We start from the raw sequence: 15,361 nt of genomic DNA on the forward strand, positions 1-15,361 counted from the left end.
CTCTGGGCGCATTATGATGGAGCATAAATGTAAAGAGCTTGGAGATTGGTATAAGTCTGCTGATACAAGTTCAAAGGTCAAAGTCCCTCAGCTAGTGCAATGGCGGGTGTCCCTCAAACCATGATGGAGCACGATAAAAGTGTGAGTACATTTCTTTTCGTAGCAGCTGCAGAATCCGAGTCTCAATATGCAAATGAATCTAGCAATTTTCTTAGCAGACCAGATGCAGCCGCAAGAAAAGCTCTCTTCAAGTTGACTTCCAGGACTAGACTCCCTTGACAACAAGTATACTCTTTTACTCTAGATACTTCGGGCCAATTCTACGATACGTCACTCTACACTTGACTGGGGCACAAACGATCAACAATCTCATCCTGGAAAACAATTGTGCTGCTCGACTATGGTATTACAAAAGGATAACTTGCTATTGGGATCTCAACAATTTCCTTGTTCCGCGCCGTAGGTATGCAGGGTATGCATCTACAGCGGGTTGTACTTGCCGTGCATCCCACCCACTAAAAGACAGATACCGCGCTTAACTACAACAGCAGCTCTTAGCCTGGGCTCTTTATGTCCGCCAGCTCCACCGTCTTCGTATCCTTGGGCTATGTATGTATGCTGTTACAATCATTATCAACAATGACGAAAATGCCTTTTCTTTGTAAGCAAAATCACTTGGTTTAGGCTTCTTACAGTAGACCGAAACCGTGGGGCAGTCACTTCGTGGGCAGGTACCTAGATCTGCACGTGGTCTGGTAAGTACCAGTAATACGATGAGGTCCGACTAGCAAGACCTACTGTTGTTATTGTCATTATAAAAAAAAGAACGACAATGCATTTCTTTTCGAGTTCATTAGCTCGAATTCGGCGTCTGTAGAGCCTTCGTCGGGGCTTCGTGTTGTGTGTGTAGGCCGTGTTTTTCTTCAGTAAAGCAACGTCCTTTCGGCATAACCAAATTCTTTGAATAAAACACCGCCAATTTAGTAAAAACAAGGTACCTCCAACCCTCATACATCCAACCCTAATACCTCCCAACCTTCAACACCTTTAGTACCAACGGCCAAGTTAAAAGTCTTCTCATCTGTGATTTGAATCCAGTTGGAAAGTCATCAACGACTTCAGAATGGGAAAGTGAAATCACAGTGTCGACAAATCTCAACTATCAAGGGGATTTGTCCGTGAAACTGGTTCAATCAAAGGTATAGATATTGGATGCTATCGCTTTCACTGATAGTTGTTGACATTTTATAGGAATTCAGAACCGCTGATGGCGCGTTAGCCAATGCTGATGTACAATTACATATTCCCTGCTGCGATTTTGAAGCACGGAGCGACGGCCGAAATGTCATGTCGATAAAATTTCGCCGCTTTCATGACTTGCTAGGAAAACTTGAAATGAAAAGTGCACACACTAGCTATGGCGGACAGTCCGTCACGAGCATAGAGTAACGTCAGGTCAGGGTGTTAGAGATTTAAACTAAGTAGTGAGGATAAGTAATAGGTAGATGCGCTGCAGATGTGCTACAGGTACTGCTTATTTCAGTAGCCCGTCTCAATAAGTAGGCTGCGGGCACATGTCGCGTTGCAATGCATAAAGATAATAAATGGATACGTTGTGATAAACGATGGCCTGGCCCGTTCAGAGGCTCACTTCGTATTGAGCAGAAAATGACCAAAATTTGAAAAGCCTAGCAGCTCTAAAGGCCATTACTTGTGCTTATAACACGATTTGCTATAGAAACGCATCTGACTAGAACCCGGCTGCAGTATACGAGATGGTAAATCATTCCATCGCGCACGTATCCCACCCTGGCACGTGCACGTTTACCAGGGGCATATTTCGGCTGCTGTGTATCGGCGTAACCGAGAAGAAAATAAGCGCGCCATAGGTACATGGTCGCGGACCGTCATGCGGTGGGGTGCCGCCATATCTCAAAGTCTGACTTGCTTAGGTATAATCAGCATGTACGCACGGGGGGTGATTTTTTAACACGGTCAAAATACGCCGTCACGTAAGCAAAGTCTCCTTTCCGTTCTAATAAAGCTGTTGGGGTATCTGACACGTGTAGGTGCTAATATAAAATCATTGTGACATATGTGAGTGCATCGATAGTCTTACTAGACGGCAAAGGGACGTTGTGAACGGGAGACGTGCCAGGTGCGTAGGTAGTCGACAAGTGACCAGGTACATATACCGAAAATCACATCGCTTAGCGCCTGTGCCAGGAGAACAAATACTAGCCCTATACGGAAACTAGATCGAGTCAGTAATACCAGTACGTCGGCAGAATTATGGGGAGCAGCTTGCTGCAACGGTCGGTCTAGGAGCACGACGGGACCATCGGCGTAATTGGCAGCTACGTAATGTCGTGCAGAAATATCGTATCCTAATCTGGTATCTTTTTCAACTGCAAAAAACTGACCCTTGTTCGATGGCAGGGTTTAAACCTGGCAACCTGGCTGGCATGGGTGGTCGCAGCCCTGCAAGTATTTCGATCTTCCTTGTCGGTACGGATACCAACTACCGAGTAAGGCATACGAAAATTACGTTAGCTATATCACCTAGAAACTAGACCGAAGAGGCGCACGGAGCAGCACAACATGATACGAGAAGACTGGAAAATTTGCTTCAATAATCAAGCAAGTAAGAACATGGCCGTCTGTGGCACTTTCGCGGGTGTATTCTGACAACAAAAAAAAAAAAAGAATACTTATAAGAGGCCTTGTCGCTTCAATTCCTTCTATCGAAAGTAACAGTCTACTACTATCTCTCCTATTGCTCCTCACCACGAGGATCTTTGCTACCCGTCTTTGCAAACAATTCAACGCAAACATGAAGATCAACGCTGATGCTGCCATCAACTACGCCAAAGCCGCGCTCATCGCCGCCAGAGGTGGTGTGGTGATCGATGCCTCTGACGCCAACGCTATATACTCTTACATCTTTTCCATCTTTGCGATTGGTGTTGGGTTAGTTCCTGAAGTCGGCCCTCTTCTGGCTGCCTTTACATCGCTCTTGGGCGCCGTGCTCTTTCCCTCGAAAAAGGATCCCAACGCCTTGTGGAACCACCTACGCAAACAGATTGAAACATTGATTGGCGCCAAGATCCAGGAGAGCCAGGTCAAGATCTTGCAGAAGAAAGTCGTGGGCTTTGCCGCAAATATGAAGGCTTTTACCAGCGTCTACAATGACTATGAGAAGGCTACTGGGCATGAAAAGGCACAGATGGGCCAGACTCTTCGCGAACATCATATTGCCTTTCTTGCAGTTATACGCGCAGGAATCCCAGAGTTCCAGGTCGAGGATTATGCCGTAGCCGCTCTTCCGCTATTCACCCAGGCCGCCAACATGCACCTGACACTCCTATCTGACGGCATCAAGCACGGAGTAGAGTGGGGATGGCCTGAAAACTACGTTAAACACACCCTGCAGGTTGAGTTTGACGAGTTTACAGTCTCCTCTCCTAAGCGCCGCATCCGAGCTCCGCATTGCCAAGCCAAGCCGTCGCCGCGACAGCCATCGCAGCAAGAGGCCCTGAAGAAGTCCATCGCCACCGGCGAGGCCGCGGGCTGGGACGCCGAGCTCCTCGACACCTGGAGAGAAGCGCTCGAGTTCCAGTCTAACGCGACCGCCCCTGGTAATGCGACCGCCGGGGCGGGCGCGACTCTGACCTACCCCGCCTACGTCAAGAAGTACTACGAGGAGGGCCGTAAGAAGGTCAAGCCTTATACGTCGACCAGCAGCGACGAGGGACGCAAGGAGGCTCTACATGCTCTTGCCCTATCAGACTACGACACGACCATGATCAAGAACGTGCTCACGCCTGCCGAGTTTTGGCCATATATGGCTGGCAAAGAGATGCCCGAGTCCGCCCAGCTGGCACTCGACCGCGAGATCTTTTCAGGCCCGTACGGCCGGTACACCAAGGGCGCCACCTGGGACGCCAAGAAGCAGCCTCCCGTGACTGAGCGCGGTGCCAACATCACAGCCGTCATGGTGCGCCACTACCAAGATGTAGACTCTCTCCAAGTGCAGTACGGCGGTCATTGGGGACCCTTGTTTGGAGACGGCAAGGGTGGCGTCGAGGCTCAGGCCAACTTGGCCTTTGACGAGTATATTGAGGCGATTAATGTCACGTACGGTCAAAAGATCGGTCAGCTGACATTTGGTTCGAATAAGAATAAAAGGCATGGGGGGTATGGAGCCGCACAGCATGCGCATCAAAAGAGCACTGTCAGGCATCCAGGATTCGGCTTGACCAGCATGGTCATTACTAACTGGGAAGCGCATGCGCCTCCTGGCTGCGAGGGCGTTATATTTGGCTTCAGACCTCTTCTCGGCGCCGGGCCTTGATTTTCTACCAAGCTCGCCATGGAAATACTTGTAGAGATTGGTACTTGTACGTGTGTCAGGATGGAAAAAAACGTGTTTGCTAGAGTGCTCAAATACGAATGCATTGTCATCTACATTAAATGCGACCGCGTCTGTGAATCTAGGTATATCTTCACCCTTAGCCTCTGCAGCAGTGTTTTAATAATGCAGAAACCTTGAGACAATATCCTTTTGAAGCTGCACTACACTAGACTGTCAATAGATGGGCTGCACTACAATGTGTATGGTATTGCACTGTATTCCCATAATGGGCGTATGACTTCAAGACCTTGGGCCTCAGAAATAATTATTATTTACAGAATATGCATTTTCAGTGAGGAAGACAAGTCATAGATGGGTCGACGGCCAGAGATACTGATGTAGAGTATCAAAAGACTATTAGTACAGACTACATTCATCATTTGTACGTGGATGCCCCTGCACGTCTCGTCTACCCTGATTGACAACCCCAGCTGCCCGCAATCGACGGTGCTGCCGAACCAACAGGCGTATATCGCGGCGGCGCCATGTCAACCTCGGTCTGCGAGCGCGTGCTCGTCACATCGTCGGCGGACACGCTCGCCCCTCCGCCGCCGCGCGAGCTCATCATCATCCCCAGCGCCGACTGAAACCCTGCGTGCGTGTCCGTCCGCGAGTCGTTTCGTCGCCACGTCGCCCTCTTGTCGCGCAGAAGCGCCACCGTATCGCTCTGCATCTGCTCAACCATGTCCTCGAGCACATCATTACGATCTTCTAACGCCGCCGCCGCCGCCGCGTCATTGTCGGCGGCGTCCATATCCGGGAGGCGCCAGCGCGCGTACATGTTGAGGTGCGGCGCGCGCACGCGAAACGGCCGCTGCCCGTTGTTATTGTTGTTGTTGAGCGCCGTCGCGCAAAAGTAGACGTGGCACAGCTTGCACGGCGGCTTGCTCGTGGCAATGAAGCACGCGCCGTCGAGAAACTGCGGCGGCGACACGCGGCCCTGGTCGTGGAGGTAGCCGTGCAGCAGCACCTCGCAGTGCACCGTCGTCTTGGTGCGGTGCCGGTGCTGCAGGGCCGCGAGCACCTCGTGCAGGCCGCGGTGCTCGAGCTCGGCGAGATCCTCGGCGCAGCCGGGCTCGACGGAGCCCTCGGGGAACGCGTCGCGCAGCAGCTGCCGCAGCCGCATGCCCCGCGGGACGAGGCTGCGCGCGGGCGCCGCCGACGACACGAACTGGATGGTGAAGTTGGTCAGGAGATCTGGGCGGCGCACGGAGGCCGCGATGATGGTGTCGGCGGCCTGCCGGTACGAGTGCAGACGGCCAAAGAGATGGCGTAGCTGGCTCCAGTTGCGGTTGCTCGGTACGTTCGCGCGAGTGTCTAGAATGCGCGATAATCCTTTGGCTTTGGCATCTTGAATAATATTGATGAGGTTTTCACAGCTGCTCAAAACTAGTTCATGGTCAGTTTGGGCGGGCGCAGGGATGCGTGCCGGACGGTGGTTGTTGGGCATTTCATACAGAGAGATTCACTGTTTTCAGTGCTGCTCATGTCAATTTCAAATGTGCACCGCTCACCAATGGCGAGAAGATATCCCAAAGCCGGCGAGTCTATCGAAATGTTAGAGTGCTCAATACTTTTTGGTCTGTATTGGGGTACCTACGATCTCCCTCTCCACGCGTGTAGCAGTCGTTGATGCATCTCTGCACCATCTCGAACAGCGCCTTGAGATAGTGGCTGACACGGCCAATATTGAACTTGAGAATACGCCATAGCACCTGTTTGCGCAAAGCCTTGGCCTGCAGCTCATCAGGGTTTGTCATGGCATAATTAAGCAGCTTGGTCAGAAATCGGACGCATTCATTCAGCTCCGAGTCTTGCCGAGAGTTGGAGCAGATGATATACTCAAGCCCATCGCGGCCGGTGAGGCAGGCCAGAGCTGTAATGGTATCGCCTCCCTTTTGCGAGTCGCAGATCTGAGCAAGCTTGCACAGAAACGTCTCTGTGTCCGACAAGCTCTCCTCTTGGCCCGCGACTCCAGAAGAGTAGGCGGCCTCGGCGCCGGCTCGGCACGTCTCATTGACGGCTTCATAGAGGAGTGACAGACATGCAAGTTGTCTTTCTTTCTCCATGGTTGAAGTCATCACGGCAGGAAATTAAGATAGATTATAGTGCAATAAGATGCCAGTAAAGATGGCTACTGTACTGTGAATTGTATTTCGGTATCAGCGACCTTCTGAGAATGTACTTGTTTATGTACTTGAATGACGGCGCAGTCAGGCAGCCAACCCGAATCACTCGGATGCCGGCGGCAGTTCGCATTGCAGATAGGCAGCGCCTTGATTGCAGCTGTCAAGCTGGCACGTGTAGTAGCAGATTATATGATACGTTGTTTAAAGTGTGTCGGCAGGCAAGTACCGAATTCTCAGTGACATGGCAGCTAACACGTGGTGCTGCACGTCGCATCCTTCGTTCCCCAGCTGAACTGCGATTGGGCACCTCTGCGTTATATCAAGGCCACGGCGTGTTGCGAACAAGAGAGCGAACCAACTCGTCGCAATATAGGCGGCCTTGTGGCGTTGCACAACATGTTATGTGTTGTTTCTGATGTCTCGGCGGCGCCACGTTGAAATATACTGCGATTTGGCAAAGACGGCCAAGGAACGAAGCCGTGACATGGCGCTCCTCTGATCTACAGCACCATTCCGTTTCTGGGATCACCTGTGCCGATATCATCATTATACTCGAAGGGCTGTAGTATATGAGTAAAAAGCCTGCGACTATGTAACATATCAGTGGGTATTGATAGAGACGTAATTGCAGCTCACTATAGTTTATCTCATGTTGAAGGCTTTCTTAATTTTGTTATCTTATTTATAATTTCTTTTTTTTTTCGTGATAATGTTTATTCTTGCCGGCCTTCTCGTCCTTCTTCCTTTAACTTCGAATCTTTCATTTACCCGAGTAGCTTGCGACTAGTCTAACCACACTATACTATCCATACTGCAATGTTATATTGCTAGGCGTGCTTAATAGCGTTGCTTAGTGCCGTATCGACTTATTCAAATACTAATTGGCCATGCATCTTTCTTCTCGGCCCGCGGCATGTAATAAATAACCTAAATTCCGACTCATAGCCTGTATTTCAAGCCTGCGCCCGACCGAAGAGGCTCGTGACAAGCCATGGATCGCAGCAGATAGCAACTATACTGGGCTACAATGGAAGATGAAATGCAGTCTGAAAAAAAAGCCCACGGAGTTTCGCTAGTCTTTGGCACTAAATCTGCCAAGTGGCTCTCATCTCGGCCTCAAATGTCTTTTGGTCCCAACTTGTACCAAACTAACGGCTTTACCGGCCGTCCGTCCATGTGGCCGCGCCCACTTTGCCACCGTGATTTGGCCTGAGCGTTGTAAAGGCCAGCGTCCGTCCGTCGCCTGGTCGGCAACTAAAGCCCACATAAACAGGGACATTGTGAGCTATCTTTATCTAGTCCCAGGTACGATGCCGTCTTGTCCGTTGTGCGTGCTGGAGCTCGCTATATCCCCGACGAGTCATTTCTCCCCTCGGTCAAGTTGCGTGGACGCTACCCAGCCGTAATCACAGTCTGTCAGGAGCATCTTCAGCGGTTTTCGATAGGCCGTTGTAACTAACTTATAGACCTGCAGGAGCTCTAAACTACTTGTAGAATCCCATCGGCGGCGGAGACCCCTGCCACGCTGATCGCAGGGCCCTTGGAATGGTTAGTTTCCGCCCCTGGAACAGCACTGACCATCCCATCCTCAGGTCGAGCTTCTTTCGCCGTCAACTCCATTACCTGTGCATAGACGGCGCTACTAAACAATGCGCGCATGTCCATACGGGCGACCGACCATTCCGTCATGGTCAGCCGGCGGCGGCACTCGGGACTGGCGCACGGGCTCTGAACAAGATCACGGGCAAATCAAGTTGCAAGCCGCCCGCGCGTTGACTGATTACCGAAACCATACTTGAATGTTCTCTTTCCCTGTCCACTCCCATCGTGTTTCGTGGAATCGCATTTTCCAACTCGGAAGCATTCACACGCGCAGTTTCAAGACAACGCCAACGGGGCCCTTCGACACTTGCCGCGTCTCTCCAAGACAGCAGCTCAATACGTCGCCGCCATGAAAACCGTCTTTGCGCTCGCCCTCTTGCAGGTCCTTGCCGTCCAGGGCATCCGCATCGTCCAGGGCAACGACGATGGCTGGGCCGAGCTCTACACGCGCTCGCTGGAGGACGCCCTGCGCGCCTCTGGTCACGACGTGGTCCTGTCGTGCCCGGCAGAGAACAAGTCCGCCAGATGTACGTCTCCCTTTTTTTTTCCTTTTTTCTTTTTTTTTTCCCTTCTCGGGCGGCAAATACTCGAAATTTTTAGATAAAATGCTGACCTACTTTCCCTCCTCCTCTCCAGCCTCCCTTGACGAGCCGCCCGCCGATCGCAGAGAGCCCTGCCAGTACGACTCGTGCCCGCCCAACTCGGGCCCGGCCGGCCACAACGCCACCCGTCTGGACCTCAACTGGGTCAATTCGTACCCCGTCACGGCCATCAAATACGGCATCGACACCTTTGGCCCGCAGCTCTGGGACGGCGCCGCGCCCGAGCTCGCCGTCGCGGGCCCCAACGTCGGCGGCAACATTTGGCTCGCCGTGCCCTTTTCCGGCACCGTCGGCGCCGCCTCGTACGCCGCCCACAATGCGCGCATCCCCGCCATTGCCTTTTCCGGTGCCGACCACGGCCGGCTGCGCTGGGACACGAATCCCGTGCCCAAGGTCAGCGAGGTCTACGCCCAGCTCGCGACCAACTTTACAAACGCCATTGTCGCGTCGGGGAAGCCGTACCTGCCAGACGACGTCTTTCTCAATGTCAATTTCCCCGATGTAGACGACAGCTGCCCGGACGCTGCCTCGTTCAAGTGGGTGCTGAGCCGCATCAACCCGGGCTTTCTCTCGCCCAAGGACGTCGAGTGGTGCGGCGGCGACCGACTGCCTACCGAACACCACGTCCATGACCAAAGTGGCTGTTACATTTCCGTCAGCATTGGTGACGCCAGCGACAAGACGACGGTCAACGACCTTGCCAAGCAGCAGGCTGTGCTAAACAAACTCAAGAGCATGCTTACCTGCCTGCCTTGAATGACGCACAATCATGTCTATACATGCACGGCTACTATGTAAATAGCATTTTTCGGGAATAGAATGTAGATACCTTTGGTCCCATAAAGTCATTTTATTCATGTATATGCGGTTTGCTACTTTTGCATTTTATTTTCCGCCCTTGCCAGTAGGGATTGCAAACAAGACAACGCGGGGTCCCTTCTCGCCTGCCTCACCCGCGGCCCAATCGCCGAGGCCCTTGTCAACGCGGAAGAAACCACGACGCTCGAGCTGGATAATGTCGTCCTTCTTGAGCTTGCCCACGCCGGGGTCGCAGACAGCCTCCTCCATGCTAGCAGTGTTGGGGTTGAGATAGTCCTCGAGGTTATCCTCCTCCTCAAGCTTGTCCTTGGTGATGAGGTAGTCAAACTCCCACAGCTCCGCAGGCACCAAGTCGAAGCCTTGAGCCGAGAGCCAGGTAACCTTCTTCTCAGTCGTCTTGAAGTCACCCTTGAGATTAAGCTCGAGCTTCAAGCTGGGGATGGGGTCGTTAGTGGGAATGTCGCGGACAAACGCGTTGCCCCAGCCCATGAGAGTAATCTCCTCGTCAGGCTTGAAAGTCTTGGCATCGGCTTGGTCGAGGTAGATCTGAGGAGAAAAGTACACCTGCTTGTTACCGACGTCGGCATTCTTGGGGTGCTTGGGGCGTTCCTCCACAACGACACCAGAGGGTGTCTCGGAGCCAGACAGGTCCACCTTAACCAGGTCCTTCTTGAGCAGAGCAGTATGGCGGGGAGCAATGGGGTCAATCTCCTTCTTGTTGGCAGCCCAGAAAGTGGTCCAGTCCATGGAGACAATGTTACGGCTAGGGCCCTGTTTGATAATGAAATCACGGAGCGCAGCCACCGTCATACCGCGACGGCGGACACCACGGATAGTGGGCATGCGAGGGTCGTCCCAGCCCCAGACCTTGCCGCTGTCAACAAGCTTGGCGAGCTTGCGCTTGGAAAGGAAAGTCTTGATAAAGTTGAGGCGGGAAAAGTCCCACATGTGTACCTGTCGAAGGCCCAGAGTATCAATGAACCACTGGTACTGGGGGTTGCGGTCGGTGTACTCGGTGGAACGGAGGGCGTGGGTGACGCCCTCGTGGCTGTCCACGACGGGACAAGCGAAATCGTACATGGGGTACGTATTCCACTTGCGGCCAGTACGGTGGTGAGGCTGCTCGACGTTACAACGATAGATGACAGGATCACGCATGGCCTTGTTGGGGTTGTCGACAGACAGCTTGGCGCGGATGCAATTGGCAAGACCCTCCTCGGTGCCCTTCTTCATCTCCTCAAAGATGCGCAGGGTCTCCTCGACGGTTCGGTCGCGGCGCTTGGAGGGACGGCCATGCATGCGCTCGTCACGCATCGTCTCCTGATCAGTGTCGTCGGCGTAGGCCTTGCCCATCTTGATCAGCTTGATGCACATGTCGTACAGGTAGTCAAAGTAGTCGGAAGTGTAGGTCAGAGTGTCGGGCTTGATTCCCATCAGAGCGAGGTCCTCGACAATGGCGTCCTGGAACTCCTGCTTCTCCTTGGAGGGGTTGGTATCGTCGAGACGGAGGCGCATCTGGCCCTTGTAGGCGACATGGCCAAAGTAGTCGGAGAGGAGGGCCGCCTTGGCGTGTCCAATGTGAAGGTAGCCACTGTAAGAGTCAGTAGGTATTGCGGGACAGATAGTGTGTTTAAGCCTTACGAAGGCTCGGGAAGGAAACGGGTGACGACGCCCTTGTCGGCATCCTGGAGGGCGAGGTTGTAGTTGGCGCCAGCCTTGCTAGCAGCCGCTGTCTTGGCCTTGGAGGCGGCGTCGGCAGCCTTGGCTTCCTGTCCGAGCTCAGGATGCGCCTGCTCAATATAGCTAAACCATCGAGACAAGTTGCCGAGCGTGTTCTTGCGGATGAAGCCCATAGCTGCCTTATTTCCGCGCAGACTCTGCCAGGCCTTGGTGTCGATTGGGCTCAGGCTGAAGCCATCGAGGTAGGTTCGCAGTGTCAAGTGCTTATCGATGTTGCGCAGATGGGGCTCAATGGAGCGAAAGTCGCCACCGAGGCCGGCAGCCACTCTCTCGAGCTCGTCGTGCTTCATCGTGATTGTATTCGTGACGCAATGAAGTTGATTGGGAAAGATCCAGTGGTTAAAGTCAAGTTTTGAGTCACTGGGTTTTCGTGATGGTGGGGGGCTTGATGGAGGGGCTTTTTGGCGGGGTAACACAGTTAGCTGCGGATACACCTTGTATGTACGTATATAGGGCCTAATTCACATTAATGAAGGAGTGGATCCGCATTTTTACTACGACAGTTATGAGCCCGGGTGGTCAAGTGGTCAATAAGACCAGAGACTAGTAACTTCTACCCATCTGCGCTATCATCTTAAAAATTACTACGAAGAAGGTCCTGCGTTTAACTCCCCCCGCTACTAAAATAATAAGTCTTACGGGCGGGCAGCTACTAGTGGGGGACGGCCACTAAGTCAGAAAAGCCGTCTCAGGTTGCCTAATAAACACGTCCTAAGCAGCACTCCATCAGAAGGAAAAGAATCAGCCTTCTGATAAACTGGGGGGTGTATGGACGTATATAGGGCCTAATTCACATCAATGAAGGTGTGGATCCGCATTTTTACTACGACACCTTGACTGAGATGACTCGCCTTGGCAGGGAAGCCCAAGTACGGCTACTTACTTGCAAAATCACGAATTAGGGAAGTCAGATAGAAGATTAAACATAAAAGAGGGATTGAAAAATAGTAATCAATAGTCAATGAAATAAAAGTGATCCGAAGTTCGGTCGGTGATGGAGACCGGGAGCCAACCTGGCAGTGCGGCTAGGATGAGTCGTAGCTTCTACGTGCAATTCTTGTACAGCAACGAACATGAGCGGCGTCTGTTCTAGCTACTTATACTTTTCAGATTTGACGACGATGATCTGCCTGACCTCCTATACCCCGGATTTATCTGCTCTGTATAAGTAAGGCAGTGGAGAAATTTGTGGCAGGTGGTGAACAGGGCAAAAGACTGCGAACTGTGCAAGTCGATCGAGGAAACATTTCATGATCGTTGAGGCAGAGAGATGAACCGTCGCAAATTGGAGAAGATGTGCATGCCATATAAGCGGATAGTTTTTGTCGACTATAGCACTTGCACATCTTCATAGTCTGCCGTTAGGGAAGAAACCATCCAGACATGCCAATGAAATAAGCAGCTGGTGGTCGAAGATCTGCGTAACCCCAGAACAGGGTCCTTCTCGCCCCCGAAGCTCCGAATTAGCTTGGCATGTTCATCGTCCAGCTCACATTATTGAAGTAGCAACCACGACAGATGGGGCTGCGACTTCGTCATCCTCGTGGAAGTCTCGACCGTAGTCGGTAGAAAGGCCAATAGGGTGTTTGAGCATGATTTGTTCAAGCTTCAGCGAGAACGTCCGGGCGCTGTCTCTGTCCTTAGCCATCATGAAACCACATCGCAATGTCAAGCACACGGCTAGATAATAAATCACTTCAGCACAACAATGGCCTGTGGTATCCAATTATAGATGAGTTTTTCAGATCGTGATTGCTCCAAGACTGGCCTTTGCAAAGTTTTGACCAGAATCCATCTTTTTTGTAAGGAGATGATGGCTGCGCTGAGTTGACGGCCTCAGCTACTACGGCACTATCGATAAGAGCCTTTACGCCTAACTAACGAGGCACAAAGACTTTTTCGAGATGCAGCTCCATTTTGCGACAGGAGCTTCGACTACTTTGCGATTCGACACGCAACACGACACATTATACAACATGGCTCCGGTCGATAAATGTCTGGCCTCGATGGCCAGACTGAGCCTTTTACATGCCTCACGGCCGACAACATCAATGGCCCCTGGCTACCTAACCCCAGCCGCTCTGGTACAAACACGCCATGCTTCCGTCGTCCGCATCAAAAAGGGTCCCGCCAAGAAAAAGGCTATACCAAAGGATTTTCGACGTCACAACCTCGACAAGAGAGAATTCCCAAGATTCTCGCTTGTTGAGGCCATGAGGTACTACGACCCAACTGCGTGGGAGCCACGTCACGCGACAGCCGTCGAGCAGAGCAACCAGACTAATCGGGATACAGAATCCTCCGCGCATACGAAGTCGGCCAGCCTCCCGCGTCCATCAAATACGATCTTGCCATCAACTTAAAAACTGCCCGAAACGGCCCCGTCGTCAAGAGCAGCCTGCGTCTACCGCACCCCGTCGGCACCGACCTGCGCATCGCCGTCGTCTGCAAGGAGGGCAGCGCGGTGGCCGCTGCCGCGTCCGCCGCGGGAGCCGTCGCTGTGGGCGAGGAGTCGCTATTTGAGGAGATTCGCAAGGAGAATATCAACTTTGACCGCCTCCTGTGCCACGAGGGCAGCGAGCAGGTGCTGCAAAAAGCCGGCCTGGGTCGCATACTGGGCCCCAAGGGCCTGATGCCCTCGGCGCGCATGAGGACTATAGTCAGCGACGTGGCCAAGTCAATCCGTGACGCCGCCGGCTCGGCCGACTACCGTGAGCGCCAGGGTGTCGTTCGCATGGCCATTGGCCAGCTCGGCCATACACCTGAGCAGCTCAAGGCCAATATCACGGCCGTCATGACCAAGATCAAGGCCGAGTGCGCCCAAATCTCGGAAGAGTCGCACAAGGAGGTGCACGATGTCATTCTTAGCACGACAAATGGGCCTGCTGTCAGCTTGAGCGGCAAGCTGGTAGAGGAGGGCGAAACGGTTACAGCTGAACAATTATCGGGCGCCATGTAAAACAGTACAAGGGGCAGCACTGTGTATTACCTGTATCATATTTGAACTACTGAATAAACAGCATCAGCGATTTGATATGTAAAGCACAGTGGACCAGGATTAGAAGTGACTCATTCAGAAAGTCATTGTCGTTTTCTATTTTGTTTTGACTGCCTTGACTGCCTCGTCCTGGGCGCCCAATATTCTATAGATGGCGAGATATTTCAAGACTCTATTTTGTGCCGTGACGCCTGCCTTGCGACTCTCCTGTAGCGCGTTGCCAAGGTCCAGCAGCAACGTTTTTCGACATTTGGCCAATCTTGTCTCCAGCTTGGCCGTAAACGCAAGCATTGGAAGTGATCTTTGCAGCGCCTCGGCGGTATTATAGTCCTGCGCGAGCGTCATCAGCACAGTCGGTGTGCTTCCCACCAGCCCTTGTACTTGTTCGTCTTCATCTGCATCCTCTTCTTCACTCTCCTCCTCGTCGTCATCGTCGTTGTCCGCCGAATCGGCCTTCTGCTCCGCCCCGTCCCTCGTCTTGGGCACACCGCTCAGCGCGAGCCTCTCCTCCAGCGACGACAGGCGCTCTGCAACCTCGACCAGCGTGCGGCCCAACTCGATGCTCGCCCGCACGCCGCGCAGCTCCGCGGTGAGCGCGTCCGTCTCGGCGCGCCGCGTCGCGACCTTGGCCTTGACGTCCTCGACGGCGCGACGGAAGCCCAGCAGCGACACGCGCACGTCCTCGACCTTGTCGTCGCCGCCGCGGAGATTGGTGCCGAGCGACAGAAACGTGGACGAGTTTGCGTTGACGAGCTCGAGCAGCTCGCTGCTGATGGCGGCGCTGCGGTCGCGCAGGTCGGCGCGCAGGTCCTCGAGCGTCTGGTGCCGGTGCGGCAGCGCGGAAAGGTAGGCGGCGGGGTCAAAGTCGGGTGTGAGAAAGTCGGAGCGGGGGAGGGCCTCGGGGAAGGGCAGCGGCGCGTCGTCGTCGTCGTCGAGGTCGGAGGAGTCTGGGGAGAGGTTGAAGGCGGATGGCCTCCCTCGCGCGGGCAGCGCCCGATCTAGTGTGTTTGCCATTCTAGTGGCTCTGTGAAATGTGGCTGCTCTCGAATTTCGTGAT

General features: G+C 53.1%; 6 protein-coding genes across 6 annotated transcripts; 3 read left to right on the forward strand and 3 right to left on the reverse strand.

The window, feature by feature from the left end:
- Positions 1 to 2,833: 2,833 nt before the first annotated feature.
- On the forward strand, positions 2,834 to 4,354 carry BBA_06587 (cryIIIB2-like protein; the record flags this gene model as incomplete). Its single annotated transcript, XM_008601684.1, has 1 exon — positions 2,834 to 4,354. The coding sequence occupies one exon, from the start codon at positions 2,834 to 2,836 to the stop codon at positions 4,352 to 4,354; it is 1,521 nt and encodes a 506-aa protein (XP_008599906.1).
- Positions 4,355 to 4,823: 469 nt separating this feature from the next.
- Positions 4,824 to 6,483, reverse strand: BBA_06588 (uncharacterized protein; the record flags this gene model as incomplete). The annotated part of the gene is made up of 3 exons (XM_008601685.1): positions 4,824 to 5,803; positions 5,872 to 5,961; positions 6,015 to 6,483. The coding sequence occupies 3 exons, from the start codon at positions 6,481 to 6,483 to the stop codon at positions 4,824 to 4,826; spliced, it is 1,539 nt and encodes a 512-aa protein (XP_008599907.1).
- Positions 6,484 to 8,494: 2,011 nt separating this feature from the next.
- Positions 8,495 to 9,503, forward strand: BBA_06589 (5'/3'-nucleotidase SurE; the record flags this gene model as incomplete). Its single annotated transcript, XM_008601686.1, has 2 exons — positions 8,495 to 8,672; positions 8,746 to 9,503. The coding sequence occupies 2 exons, from the start codon at positions 8,495 to 8,497 to the stop codon at positions 9,501 to 9,503; spliced, it is 936 nt and encodes a 311-aa protein (XP_008599908.1).
- A 129-nt stretch (positions 9,504 to 9,632) lies between these two features.
- Positions 9,633 to 11,596, reverse strand: BBA_06590 (glutamyl-tRNA synthetase; the record flags this gene model as incomplete). The annotated part of the gene is made up of 2 exons (XM_008601687.1): positions 9,633 to 11,157; positions 11,208 to 11,596. The coding sequence occupies 2 exons, from the start codon at positions 11,594 to 11,596 to the stop codon at positions 9,633 to 9,635; spliced, it is 1,914 nt and encodes a 637-aa protein (XP_008599909.1).
- A 1,686-nt stretch (positions 11,597 to 13,282) lies between these two features.
- On the forward strand, positions 13,283 to 14,265 carry BBA_06591 (ribosomal protein L1p/L10e family protein; the record flags this gene model as incomplete). Its single annotated transcript, XM_008601688.1, has 2 exons — positions 13,283 to 13,524; positions 13,602 to 14,265. 2 exons carry the CDS (start codon positions 13,283 to 13,285, stop codon positions 14,263 to 14,265), a joined length of 906 nt encoding a protein of 301 aa, XP_008599910.1.
- A 135-nt stretch (positions 14,266 to 14,400) lies between these two features.
- Positions 14,401 to 15,318, reverse strand: BBA_06592 (uncharacterized protein; the record flags this gene model as incomplete). Its single annotated transcript, XM_008601689.1, has 1 exon — positions 14,401 to 15,318. The coding sequence occupies one exon, from the start codon at positions 15,316 to 15,318 to the stop codon at positions 14,401 to 14,403; it is 918 nt and encodes a 305-aa protein (XP_008599911.1).
- Between the last annotated feature and the right edge of the window lie 43 nt (positions 15,319 to 15,361).

Source organism: Beauveria bassiana (genome assembly GCF_000280675.1).
Source record: "Beauveria bassiana ARSEF 2860 unplaced genomic scaffold BBA_S00019, whole genome shotgun sequence".
NCBI lineage: Eukaryota > Fungi > Ascomycota > Sordariomycetes > Hypocreales > Cordycipitaceae > Beauveria > Beauveria bassiana.